General features: G+C 49.7%; 1 protein-coding gene across 1 annotated transcript; it reads left to right on the plus strand.

The window, feature by feature from the left end:
* The first annotated feature begins 915 nt into the window (after window positions 1-915).
* Window positions 916-14,202, plus strand: CTSD (cathepsin D). The gene is made up of 9 exons (XM_048948882.1): window positions 916-1,120; window positions 1,406-1,562; window positions 3,463-3,586; window positions 4,887-5,005; window positions 8,207-8,406; window positions 9,263-9,385; window positions 10,228-10,372; window positions 11,004-11,102; window positions 11,676-14,202. Exons 1-9 carry the CDS (start codon window positions 1,053-1,055, stop codon window positions 11,835-11,837), a joined length of 1,197 nt encoding a protein of 398 aa, XP_048804839.1. The 5' UTR covers window positions 916-1,052; the 3' UTR covers window positions 11,838-14,202.
* Window positions 14,203-14,569: the final 367 nt, after the last annotated feature.

Here is a 14,569-nt window from a genome sequence, read left to right on the forward strand (position 1 = left end):
AGCATTGATTGCTGGTGGGATTTATCCTGCTGGAGGATGGGGCAGCTGGGCGCTGGGCTTTAGTGGACATTAGAAATAAACAGATCATAGTATTGTTAAGGTTGGAGGGACCACTAAGGTTGTCCAGTCCAACCTCCCCCACCATGCCCACTGACCACATCCCTCAGTGCTACATCTCCACGGTCCCTGAGCACCTCCAGGGATGCTGACTCCACCACCTCCCTGGGCAGCCTGTGCCACTGCACCACTGCTTTTTTGGAGAACTTATTCTTAATACCCAACCTGCTACTCCCCTAGCAGAAGCATTAGGGCAGCTCACAAAATGGGCTTGAGGGACCACTACATGGAGAACTGCACAGCCACAGGTGCCAGCCCCTAGCAGGAGGCACCGGGCTGCCTAAAAACACACTCCTCCATCAGAGGACACGGTGGAATGAAGGCATGGGAGAGGGGCAGGAGGGGCAGCGTGGTGCACCTGATGCACAGAGACCCACTGGAGCCCCAATGGAGCTGGGGGAGCCGGTGACAGACTGCAGCTTCTCAGTAGCGAGGGCTGAGAGCCCCATGTGTTCTTGGGGTGGGAATAGTGCTGCTCTGTAAGGTTCCAGGAGGGCAGGAGAAGAGAAATACTGGATGTACTGGAAGCAGTGCAAGTTAAGGGAAGAAAGAAAAAAAAAAAAAAAAGTTAAAAAAACTATAAAGTTAAAAAGGGGGGCGGGAAGTGTATCTAATAACAATAATTTAAAAATTAAAATAAAAAAATAAAAACAAAAACCAGCAGCACCAGCTCGTGACTGCTCCCCCCCTCCTCCTCGAGGCTGAGTCACGGCCGCAGGGTCAGGCGGCGGCCCGCTGCTGCTCCTGCCGCCGGCCCCCCGAGCCGTGCTGCGCTGTGCCGCCCCGCCTCTCCCGCCGCACGTGACGCGGGGCCGCCCCGTCAGCTGACGCTCCGCGCCGGGCCTGGGGCTGCCGCTACAAAAGCGGGGCGCGGGCGGGGCGGTTTCCGCGCTTCTGCTTTAGGGGGAGCAGCGCGTTGTAAGCGTTCCGCCGCCATGGCGCCCCGCGGCCTGCTCGTCCTGCTGCTGCTCGCGCTGGTGGGGCCCTCCGCGGCCCTCATCAGGTGAGGGGTTGGGGGGCGGCTGTGGGGAGGGCTGGCGCTGCTGATTCATGGTGCTGCGGGGTTGGGTTGTGCTGGGGCTCTGCGTGGCCCTTCCTGAGGGCTGCCAGTGCTTGGGCTCTACCTATCTTTCTGGGTTGTGTGCCCCATGTGGTGCTTTGGGGTCGGGAGTTGTTGGCACTATCTGTGTCTTGCTGGGGCTAGGCCACCTTCTTTAGGGAGTAGGAAATGTGGTGGGTACTCAGCAGTTAGAGCCCCTGTAACCAGGTGTTTTCCCATGCCCCACAGGATCCCCCTCACCAAATTCACCTCCACACGCCGCATGCTGACTGAGGTGGGCAGCGAGATCCCTGACATGAATGCCATCACCCAGTTCCTCAAGTTCAAGCTGGGTTTTGCTGACCTAGCTGAGCCCACTCCAGAAATCCTCAAGAACTACATGGATGTGAGTACCCAGCCCTGCTGTCCTGGCTGGCCCCAGTGCTCCTGGCAGAGCTGTGCCACCTGCTGCAGCTCAGAGGACCATTGCCAAACCTTTCAGTTGCTTAACATCATTAAGAAGTTAAAAATAATAAGCATGGTGCCACTGAGCTGCTGGATTTGCTGCTCTGTGACCTATTTCCTTCCTTCTTTTCCACTAATTGCTGTGTATGGTAGCTGTATATATGGACCTGCAGGCTTGGTGGTGCTCCTAGCATTGCTGTTCTGCGCTTTGTCATGCATAAGTGCCAAACCTGTCCCTGCATTCTTCTTCTGAGTGGCCTTGGAGCAGTCCTCTGGTGGATGCAGAGATGTTTCCACACCCAGATAGTAGAACTAGCATTGGAAGAAGATCCAGATAGTGCAGATGAGATCTTATCACAAATGCGTCTATCCCACACATAGCCCTCACCTGAGGACAGGGAAGGTACTGGTACTACTCCCCAGACCCTTATTGAGCCCCATCCCATAAGGAAGGGTTGTGACTGTTCAAGCAGTGGTGTTGAAACCAGCCCCAGTGTGGCATGGGCCTGGAGTGCTGTGCTGCCAGGACTCAGGTATTTGCCATGTACTTCAGTGTGCTGAAACACTGCCAAGCTAAAGAACCTTGGCAAGGATTCAGGTATTGCTCCAGAACATACATAGCCGCAGTTGGAGTGCAGTCTTGGTTTCAGGAAGAAAGGGGAAGTGCCTGCCTCAAGTGGGGCATCTCACAGGACCAACCAAATCTGTGATATTGGGTAAGTGTCTGCTGGTGCACTCTGAACCCAGGAGAACCTGAGAAGAGTTCTTCTTGCTGGAAGAGCAGCAGGAAACAGCCACATCATGAGGTTCCCCACAGGTCACTTTCATTGGTCTGTGTGTGGGATTTATGGAGCAACCATGCTACAGCCTTGCAGGGCAGCTGATATGGCTCTTGTTCGTAATAACCTGTGCATGGGTGAGTTTAAATGTTCTGTCATTCAGAGGGGATTTGACCTTGGTGACAGAGTGGAAGCTTATAGTCAGTTATTTTTAGGTGGGCTGACCCCAGAAGTAGTGAAGTGAGCGCTGGCTCCCCACTGCAGTTAGTGGAAATGAGTTATTAATTACTCAGTGAGAAACCAAGTGTTCAGGAGGTGCTCTTGGAGCAGGCACCTCTGATAATCCTTTAATCCTGTTCTGAGGCTTCCCCCCCAGACTGATCACACCCAACTCGAGTATTGGTTCTGCTCCTGCACACCGGGACTCACCAGCAATACTGAAACCCCCATGGCAGCAGTGCGTATAGCTCCATGTGACTTGCAGTTCCTCCCCAGACCTGCCAGCACAGCAGCTCCCCAGCCAACTCGTGCTGTTCTGGCTTTTTGTCAATGCAGGTGCTTGCCCTCCCTTCTTCAGAGCTGCTTCTTCCATTTTTGTGAGCTGTGCTTCTGCCTGCACACCTTCCGATGCATGCTTTCAGTCCTCACTGCAAGTGCCCATCCTGCTTCTCCTCCCCATTTATACTTTACCTACCTGCTGTAGTTATGTTTGAGCACTTGTAGAGCCCATCGCTCTCATGAGTGGGACAAAAGCAGTGTCTGCATAAGAAGCCAGTCCCTTTTTTTTCCCCAAAAAAAGCCTTGAGGAAGATGTCATCATTATTTTCTTTGCTATTACATGCTGTTGCATTTGCTTGGGAGTGTTTATATTACCAAGACACCTTTTCACCTCCCCCCCCACTCTCCCCGCCCTCCACCCATGGGTGTGGGTACCAGACAAGGGTTCCTTGTGCCCATCCCATGCTACTGCAGCAGTTATCTCTCCAACTCAGGGTGGCTTTGTGGGATGAACTCCATTATCACTGGGCACCTCTGCTCACAGAGCTCCTTTCTCTTCTGCAGGCACAGTATTACGGTGAGATTGGCATTGGAACCCCCCCACAGAAGTTCACTGTGGTCTTTGACACAGGCTCCTCCAACCTCTGGGTGCCATCAGTGCACTGTCACCTGCTGGACATCGCTTGTTGTAAGTGTCACAGCTTGTCCTTCCCTGTGCAGTGCCAATGCAAGAGCTAACATAATGAACCTGCCCCTGCCATGAACTGGAAGCCCCTAGCTTGCATCATCATCGTGTTCTCCTGCTGAAAGGACAGCTTGGCTATAGCAAAGCAGCTGATAGACTGCTGATTCTCCTGGAGGGAGGGAGGAGAGGTCTGGGCTGGTGCCAAGCCTTCCCTGCCCCTCTGGTTCACACCCTCTCTCCTAAAGCTGCTCCTTGTTGCCCACGCATGAACCCAGCCTTCCTGAGCAGCCTTGCTCCTTCATTGGCTGGGAACCAATGAATGCTTCCCCAGGTTGCTGGGTTTCTCCCCAAATTATAGACTTGTTTCATTGCGCAATGGAAGGGGTGAGGGGAGGGGAGAAGGGCAGCTTCTTGCCAGATCTGATATAAACTGTCCTAGTTTCTGTTTTATTGCTGCATGGAGCATGTGACTGCATGTTTATGGGTTTTATAATTAACGTGAACCAGGTAGTCACTCTTCTCTGTGATGAGAACATCTAAGGAATTACGTTCTTTTCTTTTTTTCCTCTTCTCTGTGATGTTACTATGAAATAAACCTCCACGAATGCAGGTTTCACACCCAGCTATGGTGAAATGCCATAAAGAAACCACCATCTGTGCCGCTTAAGTGGCAAGGGGAACTCCATGGGGCCAACAAAAGCAAGTGTGAGGGTTGACCTCCAATGGCTGTCAAGGGCAGAGAGGGGATCTGAACTTGTGCCCTGTCTTGTACAGCCCTATAATGCAAACAGCATAGGTTGTGGGGAAACAGTACTGTTTTCCATATCTGTGTAAGCAAAAATGGACATACAAATTTCCAACCTGCCTTGATTAGATCATTATGTCCAAGTGTTTGTGTCCAGAGCAGAGTATATTCAAAGCCACCCAGCTCTCCATGGCATGACAGGCAGCCATAGGGACATCTTTCTCCCTGTTGTCTAATGTGCTCTGACATGCCAGCCGTGTGTAGTCCAGGCTCTTAATGCACTGTGGCCAAATCCTATTGAAGTGCCAAATTGGATCTCCCTGCCTGATTCCCAGACCTTCTCATTACATTCAAGCTGGCCCTTGCAGCACCAAGTGTCTGTGTGCCCCAGGCATGCTGTGTAGCTGGGTATTGAGTTATTTTGTGGTTAACGCCGGGGAGGCAAAAAGCAGATGTTCCTGGTGCCTTACTGAGTGTGTTTTTCTTGTGACTGAAGCCTGTTTGAGGTGCAGAGGAACATTCATTCTCATGTCTATCTTTTCCCCTCCCTGCTTGCAGTGCTGCACCACAAGTACGATGCATCCAAATCCAGCACCTATGTGGAGAACGGCACTGAGTTTGCCATCCACTATGGGACTGGGAGCCTCTCTGGATTCCTGAGCCAGGACACAGTCACAGTAAGTAGTGGCCAAGTTTCCCCATGCTACCTTTTGGGAAAAGTACTTGAAACAGCTTGATTTCAATGGGTCTCACTTCTGGAGTGTTCCTCTTGTATCAAGCATGCTTCGGTACCGTCTTCCTAAGTGTTTTGAAGTGAGAAGGTAACTACACCTGAGGTGGGCAGGGCAAAGGAAGGGATTAACCAGGGGGTCAGTGAAAGCAGAGCTGAGCAGGAGCCACGCTGCAGATGTGCTCTGGCCATCCTCTTTTTTTTTTTTGACCCTGGAAAACTCATATCCTAACTATATGCACCAGCACCAACCTTCAGGCTGCTGTTGTTGTCCAACTTGCTCTTGGCTGACATTCTGATGGCAGGAAGTGTTCCTGTAGGCAGCTGATGGCACACAGAACACAAATAGGCTCTATTGCCACTGCGGAGCCAGCCTCATGCTGTCCTATGTGGAGTGGTGCCTACCCCTTCAAATGTCTTAAGGGTTTCCCATCAGTCATTGATGGGCTGGCTGGAGGTCACTGAGCTGCTCGTTGCTTCTTGTCTCAATTTCCTTCCAGCAAGTAAAGGCTGAACACTTTACCTTATAAAGGGTGTGTACTCTGGAACTTCAGGTCCTCCTTGGGACAAATGCACTTGAGTGTACCAGCTGCTGGGAGTCTGTGGCACACATGCTTTCAAGTTACTGGCTGTCCTTGCTGGAGTAAGAGCATGTGTTTGCTTAGGGGAGGGAAACTAAGCATTGTGAATAATCACAAATCCAGAGCTTCTCAGCTTTCTGTGTTAGTTTGAGCTGGAAAGTGTTAGGCTACTAATTTCATCAGAATTAGAAGAAAAGTATCCAAGCTAAAGAGGAGCCTGGAGTTTTGTGCAAGCAAGTAGTAAACATTCTATGGCTCTTGCCTTAGAGTAGGCAACTTGGAAAGTGGATGGGAGTGGGGAGAGCTGCCATTCATTCTTCGTACTTACATACTTACATACTCTGCCACCTGGCTGTGGGACCACATCAGTTTCATGACATGTTCACTGTGTTCTTCAGTGGGCTTAGAAAAACTGTGAGAAAACAGCCACCTACCCAAGCCTTCGCATGCTTGGTTTACTGAGCAGGCAGAGCAGCCTGCCTGGGCCCTTCTGGTTGCAGAGCTGGGTTGTATGGCAGCAGTGCAGTTATGGGCAGATCTGGAAGGAGCTCCTGCAGGCATGGAGCAAGGCAAACAGTGAACTTTATTGTCCTGTGAAAGTGTGGGCTGGTTTAGGCACTTTCCGGCTTAATGCAGGGCTGAAGTGAGTCAGAAGGAAAATTGCAACTTTTTTTCTCTAATTATCACCCTAATGCCTGCTTGCTAATTAGCTCTCTGCTTCCCAGCAGTGCAGAGGAAGAAATTTGGTGCCTGAGCTTGTTTGAGGGGAATGAGGATGGCTGTTGGCAACCAGCACAGCTGGTAGTACTTAGTTTCTGTGTGGGTGGGAGCAAGAGGAACCTCTTGCATGGCTCCTAGGCAGCATTGTGCTTCCAGTGCAACAGAACAAGGGGAGATCAGAGACCTTCAGGTTGAACACCATGAACACCATGATAATCCCACTGGGCACTTCCCATAGGCAAGCTTGCAGTCTGTGGTTTTGGAGTACAGACTCTCTGAAACAGCTTCCAGAATTGCTGTCTCAGCTCCAGCCATCCAAATGAGTGGAAGCAGCCCTAGAAGCATGTGAGCACTGACATACTACTGAAGGGCACTAGTTGGTGAGTGGCCCAGAGTCCCTCTGCTCTCTGAAGGTGTTGAGCTTCAGTCTTGCTGTGAAGGAGCAGTGCTTCATGTTGCCATGCTCCCTGTTTGCCATGTAGCTGAAGATGCATTTGGGTCTCAGTCCTGCTGAGAATCAAGCACAGATGGGCAGGGTCTCCATGAGCCTTCTGAGATCCCACCACAACGTTGTCATTAGCCTCTTAAGCTGGTAGAGGAATTCAGACCAACTCAGTCTTATCTTTGTTTTCCTTCAATGGAAGCCTTATTGATTTTTGAGCTGCTGCAGGACCAGTTTTGGATAGCTGCCCTTCGTGCAGGGTGGCCCTGCTGTGCATTTTCTCTTCAAGAGGTAGAGCAATTGCTGTTTGAAACAGCTTTTGAAAGCTATAGGACTTGCAAACGGATGTGTTGCTGTGAGCTGTTCTGGCCCACATCCTGCTATGTGGCTTTTAGCTTTTGCAATGCTGACTTGCCCTTTCCGATCTGTAGATACCATTAAAGCCAGCACCGCCTGCCCAGTCTGTCTAACCCTGAGGGGATGTTTGTCATTTACGGGGATCATTATCTGCCATTGCTGTCCACCATCAGGTGGGCGAGGCAGAGCTGTGCAGTCCAGCCTTGTTTACTGCAGGGCCGCTTGCTAGAGCTCTAATACAGACACCAAAACTGCCTGTGTTGAGCCAGAAGCTGCCCAGCTTCTGCATTTCTTCCTGGGAATCGACCCTTGTGTCGTGTCCAATGTGGAAAGGAGTTTCAGCTTTCCAGTGCAGAATACTGGTCCTTCTAATGACCTTTGTATTTGCCTTACTCTGATTACTGTTTCTGTGCCAACACCACTTTCCTTACTGGCTCTTCTCCTGCCACAAGAGGTCTATGTGAGCTGGTCTCTCTTCTGGATGTGAAGCAAGATCCTGGGAATATTTCTTGTAGGGGGGTAATTGCAGGGTTCTTTGGCAGAGGTAGGACAAATTGGTGGTCCCAACTGGGTATGGATGCAGCAGCCAGGAGAAGGGATGAGTGTGTTTTGGATGTCTGGAGTGAAGAGTAGTTTAGTGTAAGATCTGCTCAAACTGTATGGATAAAGTAGGCAATAAGGGAAGGACTATAGAGTGAGAGGACGAGCCCTGCGCAACAAGGAGGAGTTACAGAATGGTATGACCAATGCTAGAACCCAGCAATAGTCTAAGAGGGCTGAGTGAGGTGGGCAGTGAGTGAAGGGAAGCTCCTGCACATGGGGACACAGAGTTTCAGGTACTTGAGGTGCTACTGGATAGCCAGAATGGGCTGTCCCACCAAGGAGGGTGACACCACATCATCTGTTTTCAGTTATGTACAAATACAAGGACAAAAGCATGGTGGTGTGCTGAGGGACAGCCTCTGTTTAGTGAGGGCCCATTTTTCACCCTAGTTCTGTGGGTCATCTCTTTTCATAAACTCTTTCCATCTGTCCCCTCTGCCTACAGCTTGGTAACTTGAAAATCAAGAACCAGATCTTTGGGGAGGCTGTGAAGCAGCCAGGCATCACCTTCATTGCTGCCAAGTTTGATGGCATCTTGGGCATGGCATTCCCAAGAATCTCCGTGGACAAGGTCACACCTTTCTTTGATAACGTCATGCAGCAGAAGCTGATTGAGAAAAACATCTTCTCCTTCTACCTTAACAGGTACTGCTGGGTTTGGTGGCACCATATCTCACTGTCAGGATAAGCACTAGCATTGCTGAGGAGGTCTCGACAGGGTTGTCTTGCTGGAGCAAGGAGGGCTGAACACTTTGCTTTTCTTTAGTGTGGAGTAAGGAGAAGTGAAATAGTAAAATGGCTGCATTTCTAATCTTAAAAATGCTGAGTAGATCTGCTACCTGACTTCTGAAGAAGAGAGAGGGTCTTTCTGGAGGAAAGAAGTAAAAATAAAATAAAAGGATTGCAGTCATAAAATCACATGCAACTAGGGGAGCCCTTGTTAGTGGGGTAAACACAGCCCCAGTCTGCAGCTGATATCCACAAACCATGTGCCTGTGTCACCCTGTAGACGAGCACTGATGATGGGGCTTATCCTTCCTCCTGCTCTGGGAAAACCATCTACTGTCTTGGCCAGTTGCTGCCAATCCTAAGGTACCCCAAGCACCCACTTCAGCTCAAAAAGGAGTATGTCTGGAGAGGGGAGAGCAGAGAGGGCTACTACTGGCAGTTCCAGCACTGTTCCTCCCCTATCGCCGTATTTCTTCCCATCTGCTCAGCAGCAATCCTTTATCTGACAGTAACCTTGAGGATCCAGCTCTGAGGCCATTGGTTGCAGTGGATTTGGGCACAGATACTCTGCAGGATGATTTGGAAAATATTCCAGTTTTCCCTTTCCCTAATCTATCTTTATACTGATATATGATAGGGCAGTATAAGTTGTTTACCTCTGATGTTACTAATGCTGTGCTTCACCTCCAAAGTCCCCAGTTTGTTTTGGGGATGCATGGAGGGGTTTTCCTCACCTTACCCCCTGATGATGGTGATTTGTCTTTCTTTGCAGAGATCCCACAGCTCAGCCAGGTGGTGAGCTGCTGCTGGGGGGGACTGACCCTAAATACTACAGTGGCGACTTCAGCTGGGTGAATGTCACGCGCAAAGCCTACTGGCAGGTCCACATGGACTCGTAAGTCCCACTGCACCCCTGTGCAGACAGCCCTGCATCTGTCACTCCTGAGACAGTGCTGAGAGCCTCCTGTGTGTTAAACTCTGAGTTGTTGGTTGGCAGCTGTGGATGAGCAGGATGCAGCCCCAGGAAGGCAGCCCTTGCCTGAAGGGCACGGTGCGGCAATCAGTGCGCATTGTTGGAGGCAGGGGGAAGGGGAGCTGCTGGCCAGCCCTGCTGTCTATTCTGAGCTCCCCCACGTGATAGGAGCTAAGGAGCAGGCTGTGATCAGTGTGTGCTTCTTTACTGAGGGCTGCTGCCCTCCCTGGTGCAGGGTTTTAGTTCTCACCTTCCCTAAGCCATGCTGCATTGGCAAAGCCTGCAGAGATCAAGGCTAGAAGGTTTTATCTGTATGCACCACTGTGAAACTTGATGTGGGTGAGGAAGCCAAACAACTCCTCCCCTGCCTTCTTAATGTATGTGAATCTTTCTCTTGCTTACAGTCCCTAAAGCTGTCTTAGCACTTGGCTAACGCTTTGTGCCCACACTACTGTAAAAATCAAACCCCTACCAGTACATGTAGCAATCTAGGATATCTGCAGAGATGCAGTCATGCACCAAGGCACCTGTTTAATTTCAGACATGCAGGGACTGTGTGGAATCAGGGTCTATGTGTGGCAGAGAAACAACGCTACATCAGGATTTGAGCATGCATCCTTCTCTCAGGTCTTCCGTGGCTATCTCTTGTAGTCCTCCCTGCATGTCTGTATAATGCCCAGGCTCAGTCATCCCCACTTCAGTTCTTTGTAGCTGTTGCTGGGGCATCTCTAAGGATTGTCTACTCTCTGGACATCTCTCCCCAGGGTGGATGTTGCCAATGGGCTGACTCTTTGCAAAGGGGGCTGTGAAGCCATTGTGGACACGGGCACTTCTCTCATCACTGGACCCACCAAGGAAGTGAAGGAGCTGCAAACAGCCATTGGTGCAAAACCACTCATCAAAGGCCAGGTGAAGCCACTTTGAATGTAATTGCACCCAAATCCTTTAAGAGATGCTGGTCTCCTGTTTTCTGATCCCAATCTGTGCTCCAGGAAAAGCCCTCAGCACAGAAAGCACCCTTCTGTCCTTGGAATGGAGATGGGAGCAGTAGAAGGACTTGGTGCTTTGGTCACTTCTGCCACTCATCTCAGGGAGGTGGAGGAGAGGGATGTGAGTTGCAGCTGAGGCCAAGGATTCACATTAATGAGAGTCCAGAGGCACTTTAATTACAAATACATTTAATGCAAATGACAGCCCATCCCTGCCAAGTGTTTAACCGTCATACTTAATCTCCCAAGGTCGTCTTCCTCCCTGAAATCCTGGAGGGATGGGGATTGTAGGGGCTCAGCAGAGTTGGACCTGAACCTGCCATCCTCTGGCTCCATCCTTGCAGACCTAAACAATCCTTAATATCCTCTGGCCCCACTGCTCAGTGCCCTGGGTTTTAGCAGCACACTTACCCTAGCTCAGGCTGCTTTGGCTCCCTGAGGTGAGCAATGTTTTGGGAGGATGGGGAAGACATGACTATTCCAGGTGGGTGACTGTTCTTTCCTGAGGGCTTGCGAGCTGCCATCTGATGGCTTGGCTGCTTCTCTTTCAGTACGTGATCCCCTGCGATAAGATCTCATCTCTGCCTGTTGTCACGCTCATGCTAGGTGGGAAGCCCTACAAGCTCACTGGGGAGCAATATGTCTTCAAGGTACGTCCGGGGCAGCTTCTGACAGCCCAGTTTCTCTCACAATACCTGATTTCTTTGTTTCTTGCTTGGATCCAAGCAATGAAGTGCAAAAATCCCAGAACAATAAAAGCAAGCCTGGACCTGGCACTTGATGGTGAAGGGAAGCCTGAAAGGTTGTGGTGGTGGCAGTGGCTGATGGGTCCAGGAAAATTCCATGTCCTGCAGGAGCAAGCCCTCCTGCATGATGCTCCCTGTTCATGGAGGGGAGAGAAGGAAAGGATAGGCAGTTGAGTGCTTTCTACAGATGTTTTTGCCTTTTCTGTTGACTTGTGGTAGTATTATGCTGGCCTCCTTTTAAAGAAACCTTCCATGCAAGACTGGAGGCTAACTGTTGTCTGACAGCTTACAAAGGTCACGTTGTGCAGATTTTCAGGAGTTTCAGCAGTGGCTTTTACTATTAGCAGCTCTTGCAAGCTGCGGATCCCAGGATGTGAGAGAGGCTGAAGTGCAGCTGGGGTTGGCAGGTACTATTTGCAAGTCTGTAAGGTTGAGGAGATGGGGGGACCTCTGACTGAAGTTCTTGCTCTTCTCCAGGTTTCTGCACAAGGAGAGACCATCTGCCTGAGTGGGTTTTCCGGCCTGGATGTCCCACCACCTGGGGGCCCGCTCTGGATCCTGGGAGATGTCTTCATTGGCCCCTACTACACTGTCTTTGACCGTGATAATGACTCTGTTGGTTTTGCCAAATGTGTCTAAGCGCCTGACCCCCCTCCCCCCTCACTGTCTCTGCTACACACAAACACTTGCATACACACACAGGAGCTGTAGAGAAGCTGTAGAGAAAGATTATCAGGATTAGAAACCCACTCAGTGGGGAAAAAAAAATACCAAAAAAGAATTCAAGTAGTCTTAAGATTACAAGGAAAATAGTCATTGCTACTGTCCTGCTAGCTACTTTTCCTCTTCTGAGTAAGTGGTTCTGGGATAGTTCTAGTTGGTAACACCAGCTGGAGTAGCCCCTTGCTTACTGCTAGATCTTTGAGTATTTGTTTTTAAGATCTACTTTCAAAGCTGAACCAGCCCCCAGAGACCCTGGGGAGGCAGCTGGCTGGCTCTGCTCCTGCAGAGGAGCTGTGCTGGTGCTTCTTCACTGGGGGAGAAGGATGGAGAAGTCAGGTGGTAGTTCTGGTTTGTCACTGAAGTGGGGAATCAAGTCCATCACTCTGATGGGTGAGGAAGCAATTACTAGACCGTTTCTCCATGAGTTGGTGCTGGTTTGATCCTCAGAGAGCATGTCCTGGGCTGAAGCAGTAGGGGATTGTGTAGCATGCACAGGATTTGAGTTTTGGTATTGAGGAGCTCTGTTTGTGTGTCTTGTGTTGTGAAGGCACTAGTGAGAGCAGGGGGTGTGATGTCAGCACGCCTGGCCTGAGCCTTCTCAGACCTAGTAGGGCAGGGACTTACAGGAGGGTTCCAGTCAGTGGGACTTCTCAGGAAGTAAGAATACAAAGGGGGGGGGGGGGGGGTCACAATAGGTTTTAATACAAGTCACTTGATTTCACGTCCATGAAGGCCCAGCTTTGTGCTGAAGGCTGAGCAAAGCCACTAGGCTCAAGTTTTCTTGGGTTTGTTGAGGTTTTCCTTGCTAGCTTCTTCCAGTGCCAGTGAAGTTGAAGGTAATGTTTCCCAAAGCAATTAAATGATCTACAAGCTTAAATCACAAGACCTTTAGGAAACATTACACGTAGTGTTTTGAATGTCCCTTAACTTAAGAGACAGTTGGCAGAGGCAGCAAGTCTTCCAGGCAGGTGGGTTCCACAGAGGCTGTGGGCTTGCATTTGCACTCCTTTTTCCCCTACCAAATCCTAAAGCACAGGGTTTAACATCCTCCCTGCCTGGCATGTTGTTCCCATGTTACTAACATCAGTGAGATCTCTGTCCATTTACCTCCTGTGCTGCAAAGCACCAAACAAAGCATTTTCGTCTTTTGGAGAGGTGGTAGCTGAAACTGTCTGTAGTTCCACATCTTTGTACTGGAGATCCCAGATCTGAGCATTTGGATGTGTTTGTTTCATGGTTAAAGAGGTAAGGGACAGAGCTGAGGGTGACAAGACAACCACCAGCAGGTGTGTGAATACGTGATTAGTCAAGGTGAGGTATGTACACATATGAGCTACATCATCCCAACAGTAAATCTACCATGAGCTTTGGGACACGAGTGAGGAAGAAGTCTACAGGTGAACTGTGAGAGGGCAGCTGCGGACAGTGAGCACCTAGCCTGCAGATGTTGCTTGTCTCCACCTGCTGCAATGGTCCAGTTGGCTTTGTAAACATAACTCATGCTATGGAGATGTCTTTTGTGGGCAGCAGAGACATTTCTAATGTGTATATTGTCCCATGTAACTCTGGATGTGATGTATCTGCTGCTCCCAGAACTTGCTTTTTCCTGCTCACAGACCTGCATCCCTGGATCTGGGTTCCTTTGGACTTATGCTTGATTAAGAACAGAACACTGAGTAATGAGTGTTACTGAAAAAAAACTGCTCCAAAATCAACAGCACATTTCCAGAGAGCCCACTTCTTGATTATGTACCTGGAACACCTTGAAGTCCTGCTAGACCATCTGCAAGCTACAGGATTCACCCAGCACAGTGAGATGGCATCTTGAGTACCCATTTGTTTTTTGTTTTCTTTCAGAGCTGATATGGGGAACATGCAGGAGGACAGTGGGTTTTGAATGTTCTGTGTCAGATTTTAGCTGTGCAGAACTGGCCATCAGGCAGCAGTTCTGGTGGATATGCAATGCCTTATAGCCTCTGTGGTCACCCAGTGCACAGCCCAGAGCTGTGCCCTAACAAACATATCGTGGGATAGGCTGGAGGAGCAGTTGGGTGTGACTGCATTTGCAATACAAATCATAGTCTTCACTGAAATGGTTCTCCTCCCCTTGTTTCTTTTATCTCTTTTTAAACCAAACTCTAACTGTGTGACTTTTTTTTTTTTTTTTAATCTCATTTGCTGTCAGAATTACTGTCTCATCCTAGAAAATTGAAAAGAAAATACAGTATTTTCCCCCCCTTAACTGACAGTCTGGTCTTTCCTTAAGCAGTTTGAGGTGTTGGAGGCCTGGTGTCTCCCAGACCTGAGGGCTCAGTATCGCTGGTAGCTCACTTGTGTGGACTCGTACATGTTTGAGCAGGTTCTCTTGGTTAAGGAAATACACTGGCAGGCTGTTAGGTTTCTCGGTTTCTGTGCATTAGAAACAGCATCTGCAGAGTGACGTGACAGTTCTACCTGCTTGCTGCTGGGCCAGCTAGAACAAGCTTTTGCTGGGCTTTGAACAAAATGTGGTCCTGTAGTGACTAAGACAAGACTAATTCCAATGTAAAACCCATTAAGACATGGGGTTTGCATTCCAAGAATCTGGTGATGAAGACCATGGGGTGTTTTCTTTTTTTGGAATGTAGCAGAAATCCCTTTCTCTTACC

Source organism: Lagopus muta, chromosome 6, assembly GCF_023343835.1.
Source record: "Lagopus muta isolate bLagMut1 chromosome 6, bLagMut1 primary, whole genome shotgun sequence".
Lineage (NCBI taxonomy): Eukaryota > Metazoa > Chordata > Aves > Galliformes > Phasianidae > Lagopus > Lagopus muta.

Excerpts from the sequence above, each read along its gene's own strand:
- CTSD (XM_048948882.1), top strand. The coding sequence starts at position 1,053 with ATGGCGCCCCGCGGCCTGCTCGTCCTGCTGCTGCTCGCGCTGGTGGGG. Across the intron at positions 1,121-1,405 it reads CCCTCCGCGGCCCTCATCAG|GATCCCCCTCACCAAATTCA; the intron begins GTGAGGGGTTGG and ends CATGCCCCACAG. Across the intron at positions 9,386-10,227 it reads TGGCAGGTCCACATGGACTC|GGTGGATGTTGCCAATGGGC; the intron begins GTAAGTCCCACT and ends ATCTCTCCCCAG.